Source organism: Rana temporaria, chromosome 1 (genome assembly GCF_905171775.1).
Source record: "Rana temporaria chromosome 1, aRanTem1.1, whole genome shotgun sequence".
Classification (NCBI taxonomy): domain Eukaryota; kingdom Metazoa; phylum Chordata; class Amphibia; order Anura; family Ranidae; genus Rana; species Rana temporaria.
In genome coordinates, this window is record NC_053489.1 from 264,827,646 (window position 1) to 264,842,562 (window position 14,917).

Genomic DNA, 14,917 nt, shown 5'->3' on the forward strand with positions numbered 1-14,917 from the left:
ACCAGATCCCACACCCAAAAAAATAAAAATAAAAAATAAAATAAAAAAAAAGGGTCAACCACGCCACCCGCCGACGTGAAAAAAAAAAAAAAAAAAAAAACACTCGCTCCCGCCTTCTGGGACAGCTGTTCACCCATTGAATGCCTCCTCTGCACTTTGACAGTTATACCTGGCAACGTCACCTGGTAGCCCCGCCTCCTTTTAATGTCACAGGCCGATGCATGATTTCACAAGAGGGCGAAGCCACCAGGTGATGTAACCAGGTGGCCCCGCTCTTATCTATATAAGAACTGTCAAAGCGCGGATGACGCATTTGACAGGCAGCCTTCCCGGAAGGCAGGAGCATTTTTTTCAAATTATTTTTTTGGGGGTGTCAGCAGTGCAGCGGGCGGCATGATCAACGATGGATTTACATCGAGGGACACTTTTTTATTAAAGGATTTTTTAAAAAAAAGGCGTCTACAGTTTTTATTTATATTTTTGTAATTGCAGTTCATTGAGTAAAATAAGTATTTGATCCCCAAGCAAAACATGACTTAGTGCTTGGTGGAGAAACCCTTTTTGGCAAGCACAGAGGAAAGATGTTTCTTGAAGTTGGTTACCAGGTTTGCACACAACTCAGGAGGGATTTTGGTCCACTCTTTACAGATCTTCTCTAAATCCTTAAAGGGGTTGTAAAGGTAAAAAATAAAATCCTAAATAGCTTCCTTTACCTTAGTGCAGTCCTCCTTCATTTACCTCATCCTTCCATTTTGCTTTTAAATGTCCTTATTTCTTCTGAGAAATCCTTACTTCCTGTTCTTCTGTCTAACGACACACAGTAATGTGAGGCTTTCTCCCTGGTGTTGAGAAAGCCTCTTATGGGGGAGGGGGTGAGCAGGAGGGTAATTTTTCTTCTTCCGAAAACAGCGATTTGAGTGAATGCCAAAAAGCTAAATTTTGGTCTCATCTGACAACAGCACTCTCTCCCAATCCTTTCCTGAATCGTTTAGATGTTCCTTGGCAAACTTCAGATGGGCATGCACATGTGCTTTCTTGAGGAGGGGGACCTTGCAGGCACTGCAGGATTTCAATCCATGGTGGCGTATTGCGTTACCAATGGTTTGTTCGGTGACTGTGGTCCCAACTGCCTTAAGATCATTCACAAGCTCCTCCCGTGTAGTTCTGGGCTGATCCCTCACTTTCCTCATAATCATCCTTACCCCATGAGGCAAAATCTTGCATGGAGATCCAGACCGAGGGTAATTGATGGTTATTTTGTATTTCTTCCATTTGCAAATAATCACTCCAACAGTTGTCTCCTTCTAAACAAGCTTCTTGCTGATGGTCTTGTAGCCCATTCGAGCCTTGTGCAGGTCTACAATCTTGTCCCTGACATCCTTTGGTCTTGCCCATGATGGTGAGGCTTGAATTGAAGAAAAATTCCATGAATAGGGTTCTTCTATACGAGTTGTTGTTAGGAGCCCATTCTTAAATGGAGTCCTAATACATACTGTAACCAGTCTGTAGGAGCCAGAATTATTGTTGGGTGGTAGGGGGATCAGATACATATTTTACTCACTGAACTGCGACTCAATTTATAACATTTGTATCATGTGTTTTTTCTGGATTTTTGGTTATTCTGTCGCTATCATTTAAAATACACAGAGAATTATAGACCCTTTATTTCTTTGCAAGTGGGCAAACTTACAAAATCTGCAGGGGACCAAAATTATTTCCGCCACTGTAAATTAAATAGTGTGTGTTTAGTATCACTTTAAACACTTTGCTACAAACAAAACAAGATTATGCAGTGATCATTATTTGATAAACTCCATAATGAATGGTTTTAATCAAACATAGCCAGACTCACCTTTAAGCTCTTAATGCAGGTTGCAAGATATGTCTTTACATCGCTGTCACTGCCTTCCACAAGCTTTAAAGAAAGATGGATTAGGTGCTTGAATGGGTTTGTTTCAATTATATTTAAGCTTGTGGCCATACAGTCCAGGCCATTTGAAGAGGTTAGCAACTGAAGTAAAAACCTGTAAAATGTACCATCAATTAGCCAAATGTCTAATTCTTTTGATAAAGCCACAAAATATAACACTTTCACACCCACTTTTAACAGATCGTTATCAAAAGCTGGAGATAAAGGATACTATAGTCCTGGTTTAAGAAAAGGTTAGGTCTAAAAGCCTGACTTTTCTGGGTCATAAAGTCTAGTTGAGCCAACGTGAAACGTGGTCTCAAACTTTACAAGTCTACTTGTTCAACCCAAGTACAGGTAGTTGGCTTAGGAACCATGCTATCATTACAGTGCCCACACAACCCACACTATCCATGCAACATGAACACGTACACAATACAAGACACATGCGCTATCTAGGAATAGACACAAAAAACATAAGTAACGCATGCCTTCCCATGTTCCACTTGTTAAGTGTTCACACATGCCCTCTGATGACACATTCTTGTGCTTCCGAAAGTTAATAAGGACACTGCTGTCTTGTAAACAGGCTTCCCTGCATTCAGCGGTGGTGCAACATATCTAGAAGTGAAAGAGACTGGAGCTCAGCAAAGGGCTGGAGTCCTAGAGCCACTCAGCAGCAGGCATTCCAGAGATAAAAGGCCCCTTTGCCTTGGAACATGCAGAACACTGTACATTGAACATGCCAACCATATGGAACATTTGGGACAGGGACACAGGACAAAGAAGGTCAAGGGGAGGAACCAATGAGCACTGTGTGGGATCAGGAGATTGACACTCTTAAAAGTTTCAGAAAAGGGGGACAATTTCTCATGAATGGTGTTGTTTCCAGTAGAGCAGGCAGTGGTAAATGCCATTTGTAGAGACAACAGGGTTTTTGCAATTCATTTATTTTTTTGGCAACAAGTTGATTTAACATATTCCTAGAAATGTACTAAACATATAGAAATATTGGCAAAAATAAATGCTGAGCAAATTGAACTCTTTGTAAGGGACAGGAATAATAGATATTAATGGACATAATGGTGTTCCAACACTGACGGGGTGATATCTGTATTCTGTGTTGTTGTTTTTTGCAATTTATTTAAAGCTGGGTTTACACTAGTGGCAGCGCTTGGGATTTAACAGGTAGTAAAGAGGCAATATTTCACTTCCTTGCCACGCTTTTTATCCTCAAAATGCCAGCCAACCTCACAACCACGTGGCATTGCACGTAGTTGCTGGACGGCACCGTTCACTTGAACGGGTTGTGTCCAGCAGCAAAATTACCCACTGAACACAACGGAAGGGATAACTCTTGCAGCAGCTCTTTCTTTCACCCCTGCTTCATCTTCTCTCTCCCGGTCACACACACTCTATGTATTACTTACTTCCCACACAGCACATATATCAAGGTAATGGAAGGTTTCAATAGAAGAAAAACATAATAAAAAAGGAAAAAAAATTGCATGCATCGAAATCCCTCTCCAAACCCGATAGCATCGTTTTTTGTGTCAAAACCAGCATGTGGAGGGCATAATCCAGTTCTTAGCACAGCATGATGTTCCACAGCAAAGCCATCAATTTGTACATGCCTTCAAATAAACATCAAGTTTAAAATGATATCACTTGCAAACACTCCACTGCGAGTGTTAAGGAAGAAATCTATTTACCATCAAAGGAAACGGAGAAAAAAAAATGCAGTACATTTGTTGGAGGGTACCGAGTTCTCCCTCACTTAAAACGACTTTCTATCAGTTTATTATTGATGATTTGCACATGCTGAGTGTCATTTCTTGTTCTCCCATCAAATATCACAACTCTTATCCACAGACTTCTTTGTCCTAAGGTGTTAACCATTGTTCAATTTATCTATCAAAGAGTGATGACCCAGGGCAAAAATCAAGTGCACTGGCAATCTTCTAAGAGATCGATACAATGAGCCAAACACAATAAAATCTTGTACTCTAGAGAAGGCCCTAAGCGCCTAATTTTGCAAATAACAAATCTTGACAGCATTACGTCACAATTCAAACCCCATTTCCTTTAAAGATCATTTTTGGACTGCAATTCACAATGTAAAAATGCTTTGTGAAACACTGAAAATTTAATACATTACCAAAAGTGTACAACATATCACAGTGATTTTCCAGAGTAATAATTAGGCTTTGTATGAGTGTTACTTGTAACAAATATTTTGCAACTTCAAATCATTTTAATACGTTTCCCACACTCTAGGCATATTCTGCATTTTACATGCATCGCAATAAAATTTTATGCAATATGCATTTTACCTGAAACTGCACCAAGCTAGCTTTTTCCATGGCACCTAAAATACGCATAAGTGAACAGAGCGTAATTCTTCAAACATGTGCCTGACTGTAAGAGATGCATCAAATCTGGAAGTTGTTTCCCCTCATAAAAAAAAGTGGTGATTTTTATCATATAAGTGGTTTATAAAGACAATTTCATTGCATATAGTGCTTACCATGTTACTACATGAAGAGATAAGTACAGGCCTTTGCAGCCAGAACCCAAATGGTAGTCTTAACTATTACTCTCTACTAATGGGAAATCTGCTCAGTCCACATCTTAAATTAAGTGGATGCCAAGGCTTTTGTAGTCATATTTTATGGCCAGACCTCTGTACAGCTTGCTCACTAATATACAAATAACACCACAGAAAAAAAAACTTCAAGCCACAGGCTAACTGCCCATTACAGACTAAGGAGATGAACAAGATTTCACTTGGTGTTTTTTACATTTATTTTCTGATCAGGTAATATGGACTAAAAGTACACTAAACAATCCAGCACATTTTCTAATTACATCTGCACATAGGTTTGTATGCCAAAACCAATATAAAATGTATTTCAGGTACTTATAAAGTGCTGTCAATTTATGCAGCACTTAAATAAAAGATAGAGAGAGATAGATTTATCTTTATCCACATACCAGTCCCTAACCCTAAAGAAGCTTACAATCTAAGGTTCCCAACTCACATTTATACATGCACATACTAGGGCCAAATAGGCAGGAGCCAATTAACCTACCAGCATGTCTTTGGGGTGTAGGAGGAAAAGAAGAGTACCCAGAGGAAACCCACCGAGGCACAGGGAGAACATGCAAACGCTGGGCGGGTAGTACTATGGTTGAGACTCAAACCGATGACCCTAGTACTGATAGGTGGAAACACTAACGACTTAAGCCAACTGTGCTGCCCTATAATCTGGGTGTTTTAATTTCTGAGAAATAAAGTACTAAATAAATAATATTATTATTAGATTTCTGGTTTATGCTTTAAAAAATAAAGGGTCTAAGAAGGGCATGACAATATAAGAGATATTTATACCTAGGAACAGGCTTGTCTTGCTCCAATATACATTGCTCCAAAAGGTCAATGAACCTCTGTGGAAATGCAGAAAATTCCACTAATAATCCTTGCTGGTTTTTTAAGCTGCGAGAGAGAAGGGAAAAAATATATGTAATCAAAAACACATGCACAGTAAATGCAAAGAAACAAGACATGAGAAGTACACAACACAATCGCGGTCCCACTCGTTTTTGTGTTTATTAAAAAAGTCAGCAGCTACAAAAAGTGTAGCTGCTGACTTAATAAAAACACACACTCACCTGTCCCACGATCCAGCAATGTGGCCGCCTGAACCCTCGGTTCTCTCCGGCGCCGGCATCATATGTGTGGGCAACAGGCTGTGACAGCTTGCATCTTCACAGCCTGGTGCGCACTGCGCATGTGTGAGTCGTGCTGCACCTCCTCAGTGGCCAGGCAATCTTCTGGGACCTGCGACACGTCCCAGAAGATTGCAGGGAGGGAGAGAGAAAATTAGAACGTCCGCTCGAGTCGCCCTAGAAGGCACAAGTGGGAGCTGGGTATCTGTCAAAACTAGGTACCCACTCGATCCCCCAAAAAGAACGACATGCCAAATGTGGAATAAAAGGGGTGAGGAGGACTTAAAGCGGAAGTTCCACTTTTGGGTAGAACTCTGCATTAAGATAAACATAAATCCATAGTCTGGTATGGGACTAGCACAAACTGAATTAAATTGTATAGACTGAAGGCATTCTACAAAAATGAATGAAGTAGAGATTGGACCATCTTCTCCCAGCATCTTGCTTTCAGATACGATGTTATAATTTGACTAGGATTTCTTAAATAGTAGCTCTGAAAGGGGTTCATGGGACACTCATCTTTGTAATGCACATTTTACTACACAATTTGAACAGGTAAATCACTGCGTCCAGGCTTGGACATCCTTTAATAACTGCAGCTATCTACTCCATGTGCAAAAATATGCGAACAGCAGCCATCAATTGCATGCCCCAGTCATTCTAGTTGCAAGAAACTGCCAATTCTTGCTGCTGGAATTTGGTGGTAATCAGCCCTGTGAATGTGGCCTGAGGCACGATTCACATCTATGCATGTTGCTTTTGAGCGTTTCTGCGGTGCTTTTTCCTGTGCTTTCTGCATTTTTGGAACCGTTTTTTTATCCCAATTTTAGATTTGTGAATGTATTTTTTTTCCTACATTCAGCTGCCAGCGGGGAAGCCCGCTGACAGCTGGTGACTCATCCGTTGCTAAGGATGCAGCGGCCAGCTTCCCGTCCCACTCCTTAGCAACCAGATATATACAAATGTAAAAAAAATTCCCTGCATTTCTGTAAAATGCAAAAAAGCATAAAAAAAAAAAAACTTTAGGGCGAATCAAGCACTAACAAAAGTATCTGTGTATTTGTATGCTAAAACTTTACTAATCTGGGTGTCCGATAAGGATGTTTTATTTCTGAATTATCCAAACTAAATTTTGTTTAGGTCATTTTCAGGTATTAGGCTATATGCTGGAAAGTTCTAAAAACTTTAAACACAACAAAGAAGAAACCCACAAGGATTGAGCACCTCAAAGGCTACTTAATGCAGTATATTGGACAAAAAAAATATTTACATTGATACGGGGTGTGTCCGCTATCCCCATATAGGGGAGTCCCTTAACCTTACCAACCCTCCTGCCCGAATCCCACCACTCCACCCAAGCACCACTCTACAGAAGCCTACCCCCCACTCTAGTTTACCCTGTCACCAATATCCCTCCTACACCCAAATCCCCCCCCCACACACAGATGTTAAAGGAACCTACTTATAAAGCACTATGTAAAGGTGTATTGGTGAGCCTAATCCAAGATATAACAGATCAGACAGCCAGATGGCAATCCTGTGGATAGATTGTGAAAGTTCCCAGTGATCTAAAGTCTCATATATAACAATGCCTAAATATAGTAGCTTGGTCATGCCTGCTGTCCGCTTGTTGATGGTATGTAACAGCTGAGTCGGCACCTGACCCTTGTTGTATAAAAGGCAGAGAAGTCTCTCCTAGCTATGGATAGATCACCTCCGTGCATAAAGGCTAATGGATCTGCAGATAGAGGCAGAGTCCACGAGGGAGTAGCTCTGTGACAGGCACCGTAATGCTCATGTATATGAAAAGGATCGCCCTGCCCCACTAACCGGGGCTTCCTCAGGGCATGGTTTGGAGGTGGAGAGATCCTTTTCAGTCTGTGCGCTCTCTGAATGGAGGGAGATACATCGTAGCTCTCTACATGCAGGGAGTAAGCAAAGAAAAAAAAATACCTGGATCAAAGTTTAATATTATTTATATTATATATACATTTACTATTTTGGGCCAGTTTTTCTTTGATTAAAAAATAAATATGCAACAAACCAGGAGATATCCATTACCATTTACCACCAGGCACGTTTCACCCCAACGGGCTAACAAGGATAGAGTAGGGATGAAATGCATTTAGGGAGAGTTTATATGTATGCATTAGGGCTGCAATTAATGATTATTTTCATAATCGATTAGTTGGCAGATTGTTTCAATTAATCGATTAATCTGAAAATAGCCTTAAAAAAATGTGTTGTTGGGCAGATTACAAAACACAAATTGCCACAAAAACACATTACGTGCTTTTCTGCAGCTTCTCCATTGAAGTATATTGAACCAGAAAAAAAAATAGCACCGTTTTGCCTTAAAAAGTCCTTACCCTTTGCAAATACGCAGCAGCTGAAAAAAAATCATGGATGTGAATGTGTCCCATAGGAAAATAAGTAAATTAACTGTAGTGTAGCAAAAAGCACCAAAAAACAGGAGGTGTGAACCCAGGTCCGAGATGTTTAGTAACATAATGGGGTTAAAAAACAAAACAAAAATAAGTACAAAAAGAGCAAATAATCGCTACTGTAAGGGGATCATTTTTTTACTGTGGGACAGTGAAAGTAATATTTACAGTAGAAATTTGCTTTTTTGTACTATAAAGGGCTAATCTTAGTTGTTTTAATCCCATTATGTTACTGGCCGATTAATCAATTACAATTTTCATAATCGATTAATTTCATAAATCGATTAGTTGTTTCGGCCCTAGTATGCATCCACCTTCTCTTCATTTTGAAGCGGAGATGGGGTACAGGAGCTAACAATATGATGGTCTGTGGAGGTTTGGGTTTGGAACAGTACTGTGGATTTGGGTATTTATGTACCGTTTACCAACAGAGTCCTGTGTAGATGAGACTACAACAAATAGAATTATTGGAAAAATATGCTTCACATTTACAATACATTGGGATTTCGAATAAAAAAAAAAAAAAGTTTCACTGAAGATCTTTATTGAGACAGGTTTCAACAAATCAGCTCCAAAAATATAAAGTCTTTACCCGAAACATTGTGGCTTGCTCCCTGTCTCCCGCTTTTGTTTTGTGCTTTTTTATATTCTTATAAAAGAGATTTTTTATTTTTATATAAAAACTTAAAATCAATTTAGACTTCAGAAAGGTTTGTTTGAAGTTTAATGCACCATATTTTTAACAAATACAATTATCAAACATAAAAATGTTTGACCGAAATGTGCAAAATCCACTCCCAAATCTCCTAAAGCAGCTTTTAAAAGCTCTGGAAAATATTAGGCACTGAAGTCCTTTTGTTTTAATGCATCAAATTACATTTATTAACCAACTTTGTGACGGAAGGTAAAATAAATCTTGATGCCCGAAACAATTTTTGCATGCGTTAGTAAAACTGCATCAAACTATCATCGCAACTATTTAGGGTTTCCAAGTAAATTATACCTTGTTTTTTCAGGATAAATTGGGCCTTTGTTTAATGGAAATTGGTAGTGAATATCTCCTGATAGTGCCCAATTTTCCAATGTTTTATAATTTTTTTTATCAAAAAGGAAAATTGTCCCAAAATAAAAATGCAATGCATACACACACATTTATATATATATATATATATATATATATATATATATATATATATATATATATACACATATACATACATACACATATACATATACATACACACGCACACACACACACACACACCCCGTATATATATATATATATATATATATATATATATATATATATATATATATATATATATATATATATAATTTCTTGTTTGTACCCATAGTAGAGCCCAGAAACAATAGTGAACATTTAAAAAAAATATGTATCTTATCTAAAAACACGATATTGCAAACTGACACAGAAACTAAATTAAACGTTTTTTTTTTTATTATTCCTCTTTTATCCCACCAACTCTGACCTTGAACACTAACATAACAGCAATCATATTATTGAGAACCAATTCTCCCATCTACCCATCTTTAAATACGAGATCTGGAGCGGTTGGTGACAGCTTGGTCCCAATGCTGGAAGTGCACTGTGCAGCGCGCTTCCCAGCATAGACACAAGTACGCATATATGCAGCCCCATGGAAGAAGATCCACTTCAGATCAAGGTCTGGATTACAGTTAAATTTACCAGAATGTCCAATTCTCAATTCTCTGTTTATTACATTAAGGGGGTTTGTGCATTGAATACCTATTCTGAGAGATGACATGTCTTTTAACCACTTAAGCCCCGGACCAATATGCAGCCTAAAGACCCAAGGTGTTTTTACAGTTCGGGACTGCGTCGCTTTAACAGACAATTGCGCGGTCGTGCGACGTGGCTCCCAAACAAAATTGGCGTCCTTTTTTCCCCACAAATAGAGCTTTCTTTTGGTGGTATTTGATCACATCTGCGGTTTTTAGTTTTTGCGCTATAAACAAAAATAGAGCGACAATTTTGAAAAAAAAGCAATATTTTTTACTTTTTGCTGTAATAAATATCCCCCAAAAACATATATAAAAACATTTTTTTTCCTCAGTTTAGGCCGATACGTATTCTTCTACCTATTTTTAGTAAAAAAAATCGCAATAAGCGTTTATCGATTGGTTTGCGCAAAATTTATAGTGTTTACAAAATAGGGGATAGTTTTATTGCATTTTTATTTTTTATTTTTTTTTTACTACTAATGGCGGCGATCAGCAATTTTTTTCGTGACTGCGACATTATGGCGGACACTTCGGACAATTTTGACACATTTTTGGGACCATTGTCATTTTCACAGCAAAAAATGCATTTAAATTGCATTCTTTATTGTGAAAATGACAGTTGCAGTTTGGGAGTTAACCACAGGTGGCGCTGTAGGAGTTAGGGTGCACCTAGTATGTGTTTACAACTGTTTGGGGGTGTGGCTGTAGGAATGACGTCATCGATCGTGTCTTCCCTATAAAGGGAATGACGCGATCGATGCGCCGCCATAGTGAAGGACGGGGAAGCCGTGTTTACACACGGCTCTCCTCGTTCTTCAGCTCCGGGGAGCGATCGCGACGGAGCGGCTATAAACAAATAGCCGCGCCGTGGTCCCGGATCGCTCCCCGAGCGGACCCGACCTCCGCATGTAGCGGGGGGGGTCCCGATCGGACCCCCCACCCGCTAATAGGCGAGGACGTACCTATACGCCCATGTGCCTGTACGTGCCATATTGTGGACGTATATGTACATGGGGTGGTCCTTAAGTGGTTAAAATATGTACAGTATCTATTTGAGGTGTTATGGTATTTTGGGCAACTTTAATTTTACTACAAAAATGTACCTCTTTATAAAATAGTTTTCTGGGATTAGTTCGTTAATGCATAAAATTAAATAATTTACCTTTGAAAATCCTCTTCTCCTAAAGTAAGACTGTACAGAAAAAATGGATCAGTATCATCTGACAGGCGAACGATTAAATCCTAAAAGCAAAATACAGAAAAAAAATAAGATGTTGGTACATAATGTAAAAAAAAAAATTCAAAGTCCGTTGAGGGACACATATTTAGAGTTTCTTTAAATTTTTGGGTTGTATGCTGCTGCCTACAGAAGGCTTGGATAATGGCAATCCCCCCCCCCCCCCCCCCAAACATCGAAAGTCAACCCCTATATAATGCTGCCCCGAAGATCATGCCTCAGTTTGTAAGCAAACAGTAAATAAGGCCAATAAGCACAGGGGTTTATTGTGTCCCTCGATGGGACTTCAACAAAAAGATTGTTATAAGTACAATCTTCATTAGGAACTTGGTAATTCTTAGACATTAAAGGAGTTGTAAAGAAAAAAAAAATTTGCCTAAAATTAATGTCTGCAAGGTAGACAGACAGAATAGTGTAACGATTCTGTTAAAAAACAATTAAATACCTATTAAATTCCTTCATCTATATCACCTCCGGCATTCTAGTTTCTGTTCTCTCATTCACTTCCTGGTTTGCATCACTCGTTCATGCAAGAACTACATTTCCCAGTATGAATTGCGGCAAGCCCAGTAATTCACACCTCCTTGAAGTCTAACATGTAGAGAGCATCCTGCCACACAGATGTAGTTCCCAGGAGGGGGTGAGCAAGTTACTGACCACCGCAGTAAAGCCTCCCATCATGGTGGTCAGTAAAATCAGACAAGCAGGAAGTGAACAGAACAGAGAAGAAATAGAGCAACTTCTGAGCAAAAACGAACAATGAGGAAGTGAAAAGAGGAATGTCTGCAGGTAAAGGATGCTTATTATGAAAAAAAAAAAGGTTTCCTTTACAACCCCTTTAAAGCGGGGGTTCACCCTATCGACGGGAAAAAATTTTTTTTTTTTCTTTTACCTTAAAATCAGGCATTGTAGCGCGAGCTACAGTATGCCTGTCCCTAATTTTTTACCCCCGTACTCACCTTGTAGTCGTCCATCGAAGATACCGGGGAATGGGCGTGCCTATGGAGACGGAGGATGATTGACGGCCGGCTCTGGCGCGTCACGCTTCTCCGGAAATAGCCGAAATAGGCTTGGTCTTCACGACGCGTGCGCATAGCCTGTGCGCAGGCGCCGTGAAGAGCCGAGACCTACTCCGGCTGTCTTCGGGGAGAGTGACGTGCCAGGGCCGGCCGTCAATCATCCTCCCTCTCCATAGGCACGCCCATTCCCCGCGGGAGCCGAAATCTACGATGGACGACTACAAGGTGAGTACGGGGTTAAAAAAATCGGGACAGGCATACTGTAGCTCGCGCTACAATGCCTGTCTCGATGGTAAAATGTGTCGGGGGGGGGGGGGGTGAACTACCGCTTTAAGGATCGGCAAAAGTCATTAACATACAGCATCTAATGTACACACTAAAGCTGCTCGATTAATCGCAATCTCGATTCTCCCCGCCCGCAATCTCCCCGCGGGATGACCCGCGATTCTTTTGTGTTACCGCCGGTTCCACGTAACCAGCGTGGAACGCAAATGGCGCCGATATCGGAACCGACGTCAGCAGCCTGCGCCACTGGATGGATGCCTGGGCTTCTCTCACAGTTCTGTACAACTGTAGTGTGTATCCATAGGCCACACAGTGGTTGCCGGTGGTACTGCTTCTGATGTATAAAAGAGACCAGTGATATGTCTATAATGTTAAAGACCATATAACTCCTATGAAAAAAGCAGAATCAAAGTTTGATTCTGCTTTTTTCATAGGAGTTATATGGTCTTTAACATTATAGGCATATCGTAATAAATAATAAATTCCACTGCGCTACTGTGAGTAAACAGAATAATGAAAAAGTGGTGTACAAATAATACCTGAGGCAGCTATATCTAAAAGTGTTCACATAACACAATGAGAAAAAACAAACTAGATAAATGATGATAAGCGCTCCAGGTATGTGATGAATCACAATACAGTGTATAAACAAATGAATAAAACACAATCAAATAAAAAAGAGTGAGTGACCAAACTCAAAATGTGCTGTGCGTGTCCAAATGAACACTAGAATTAACTGAAAAGAAGTCTGTGTAAGGACACCGTGAAACTCTTTGGGGGCGTCGCGTCCCCTGTGAGTCAAGAGTCACTAAAATGTGCACATATGCATATAGATAATGTGAAAAAAATTATATAATAGTGATAGGTGATCTCTAAATAGATCTAAAACAGGCAGCAATAGTGATGGTGATATGACAGTCTATTGGTGAGGATGATGGGATGTTCACATGTGACAATTCCTGTATATAAGGCAGTGATAGGGGGATCCTTATTGGTGTTGCAGTTCCCTTACCATGAAGGTGCTATATGTGCGCATATAGAGATATCCCTCAGGGTCTCCAATCGCCTATTTCCTGGGATCACTCAGTGCAGATATTTTCAGCTGGTGTGTGCCTTGAAGGTGTTAATAATGATGGTCCTCCGGGTCTCCAATTTCTTTATCTTGGGTTCACTCGGTTGGCTGTAGCTGCTGCATAGCTCCAAAAGGGTCCAAATAGTGGTGTTCCAATAGGTAAAGTAATGGGATAGGGAGAAAAAAGATTGCCTCCGATTGTGTAGTGGGTTTAGGGATCCAAAAATTATTTATTAGGAACATAAAAAGCAGGTGATACAGAGGATAGCTCAGAAGACGGTTTTGTATTGCCAAACAGCGCTGGTGAATACAGTGCAGACGTGGCGTTTGAAATTACCGCCTACGTCCTGTGGCCTCCGGCTTGTGTGAGTGATTTCCTCGGTCTCGGCTTGCGACTCCCTACGGCGTTACGTCACGCACCTCGTGACTTCATCAGGGGATTGCTATTGGTTGTCGGGCCGCCGGTTAAATACGCCCAAACCGGAAGTAAACAGGCTTCCATTTTCTTGTAGTCCATGTAGGTGGACAAATCTTAATTCAATGAGGATGGCTATAGGGACGTATTATCAATAATAATAATAACAAGAGACAGGAGACAGACACAAGAAAACACAACAAGACCAAGTCCAGAAATAAGAGGGGAAACAGAGCAGGAAAGGGACAACAAAAGAAAAAGAAAAGACGAGGAGAGAACGTGGTAAACTTAACCCCCACTGAACTGACAGTTGAAGAACTAGCAGTTCTGGATCGTGGTCTCAAACATGCACCTATCAAAAATCTGAATAAATTCGACACGTATATTGGAATTCGAAAATACATTAGAAAGCTCAACATGAAAAAATATTTCCTTAACGATAAATTTCCACATTCCATACAGCAGCCACCAAGCAACGACGTAACACATAGTACGTTACGCAACAACTCTACTTTCAATCCACAGGTGTCAGACAACCACCACATAGAGGTCTTCAAAAGGCTAGTCCTTGCAGACCTGGAAACATTGGAAGTCAAAAAGAAATATGACCCGACACACATAAAAAAGGGAATCAAATCACTTACAGAAAAGAGAGATGTGGTTATCCGCCCGGCGGACAAAGGGGGAGCAATAGTCATTCAGACTAAAGCACAGTACTTGGGAGAAATAGACCGCCAATTGTCTGATGAAGAGACCTATATCAAATTACCAGGCAATCCCACCAACACATATAAAAAGGAATTAAAATTGGTGGTGAACCTAGGTGTCAAAAGAAATATCTTGAACAAAAAAGAGGCCAAATACCTTGTACCTGAATGTTGTAGAACTCCAGTAATATACACAGTGCCAAAAATACATAAATCCAAAGTTAATCCGCCTGGAAGACCCATAGTAAATGGCATCGAATCACTTACATCTAGGATGGGCCAATATATTGACTTTTTTATTCAAACACCAGTACAAAACACGCGTGCTTACCTAAA

The 14,917-nt window shown here is 40.1% G+C and overlaps 1 protein-coding gene across 2 annotated transcripts in view; it reads right to left on the bottom strand.

The window, feature by feature from the left end:
* LOC120941696 (spindle assembly abnormal protein 6 homolog) overlaps window positions 1-14,917 on the bottom strand; it is a 157,279-nt gene that overhangs the window by 101,562 nt on the left and 40,800 nt on the right. For both annotated transcript variants that reach the window (XM_040355256.1, XM_040355267.1), the window contains exons 3-5: window positions 11,009-11,088; window positions 5,301-5,405; window positions 1,853-2,024 (exon numbers count right to left, since the gene is read on the bottom strand). In XM_040355256.1, the coding sequence (XP_040211190.1) occupies window positions 1,853-2,024; window positions 5,301-5,405; window positions 11,009-11,088 (357 nt within the window). The remainder of the gene's footprint in view (window positions 1-1,852; window positions 2,025-5,300; window positions 5,406-11,008; window positions 11,089-14,917) is intronic.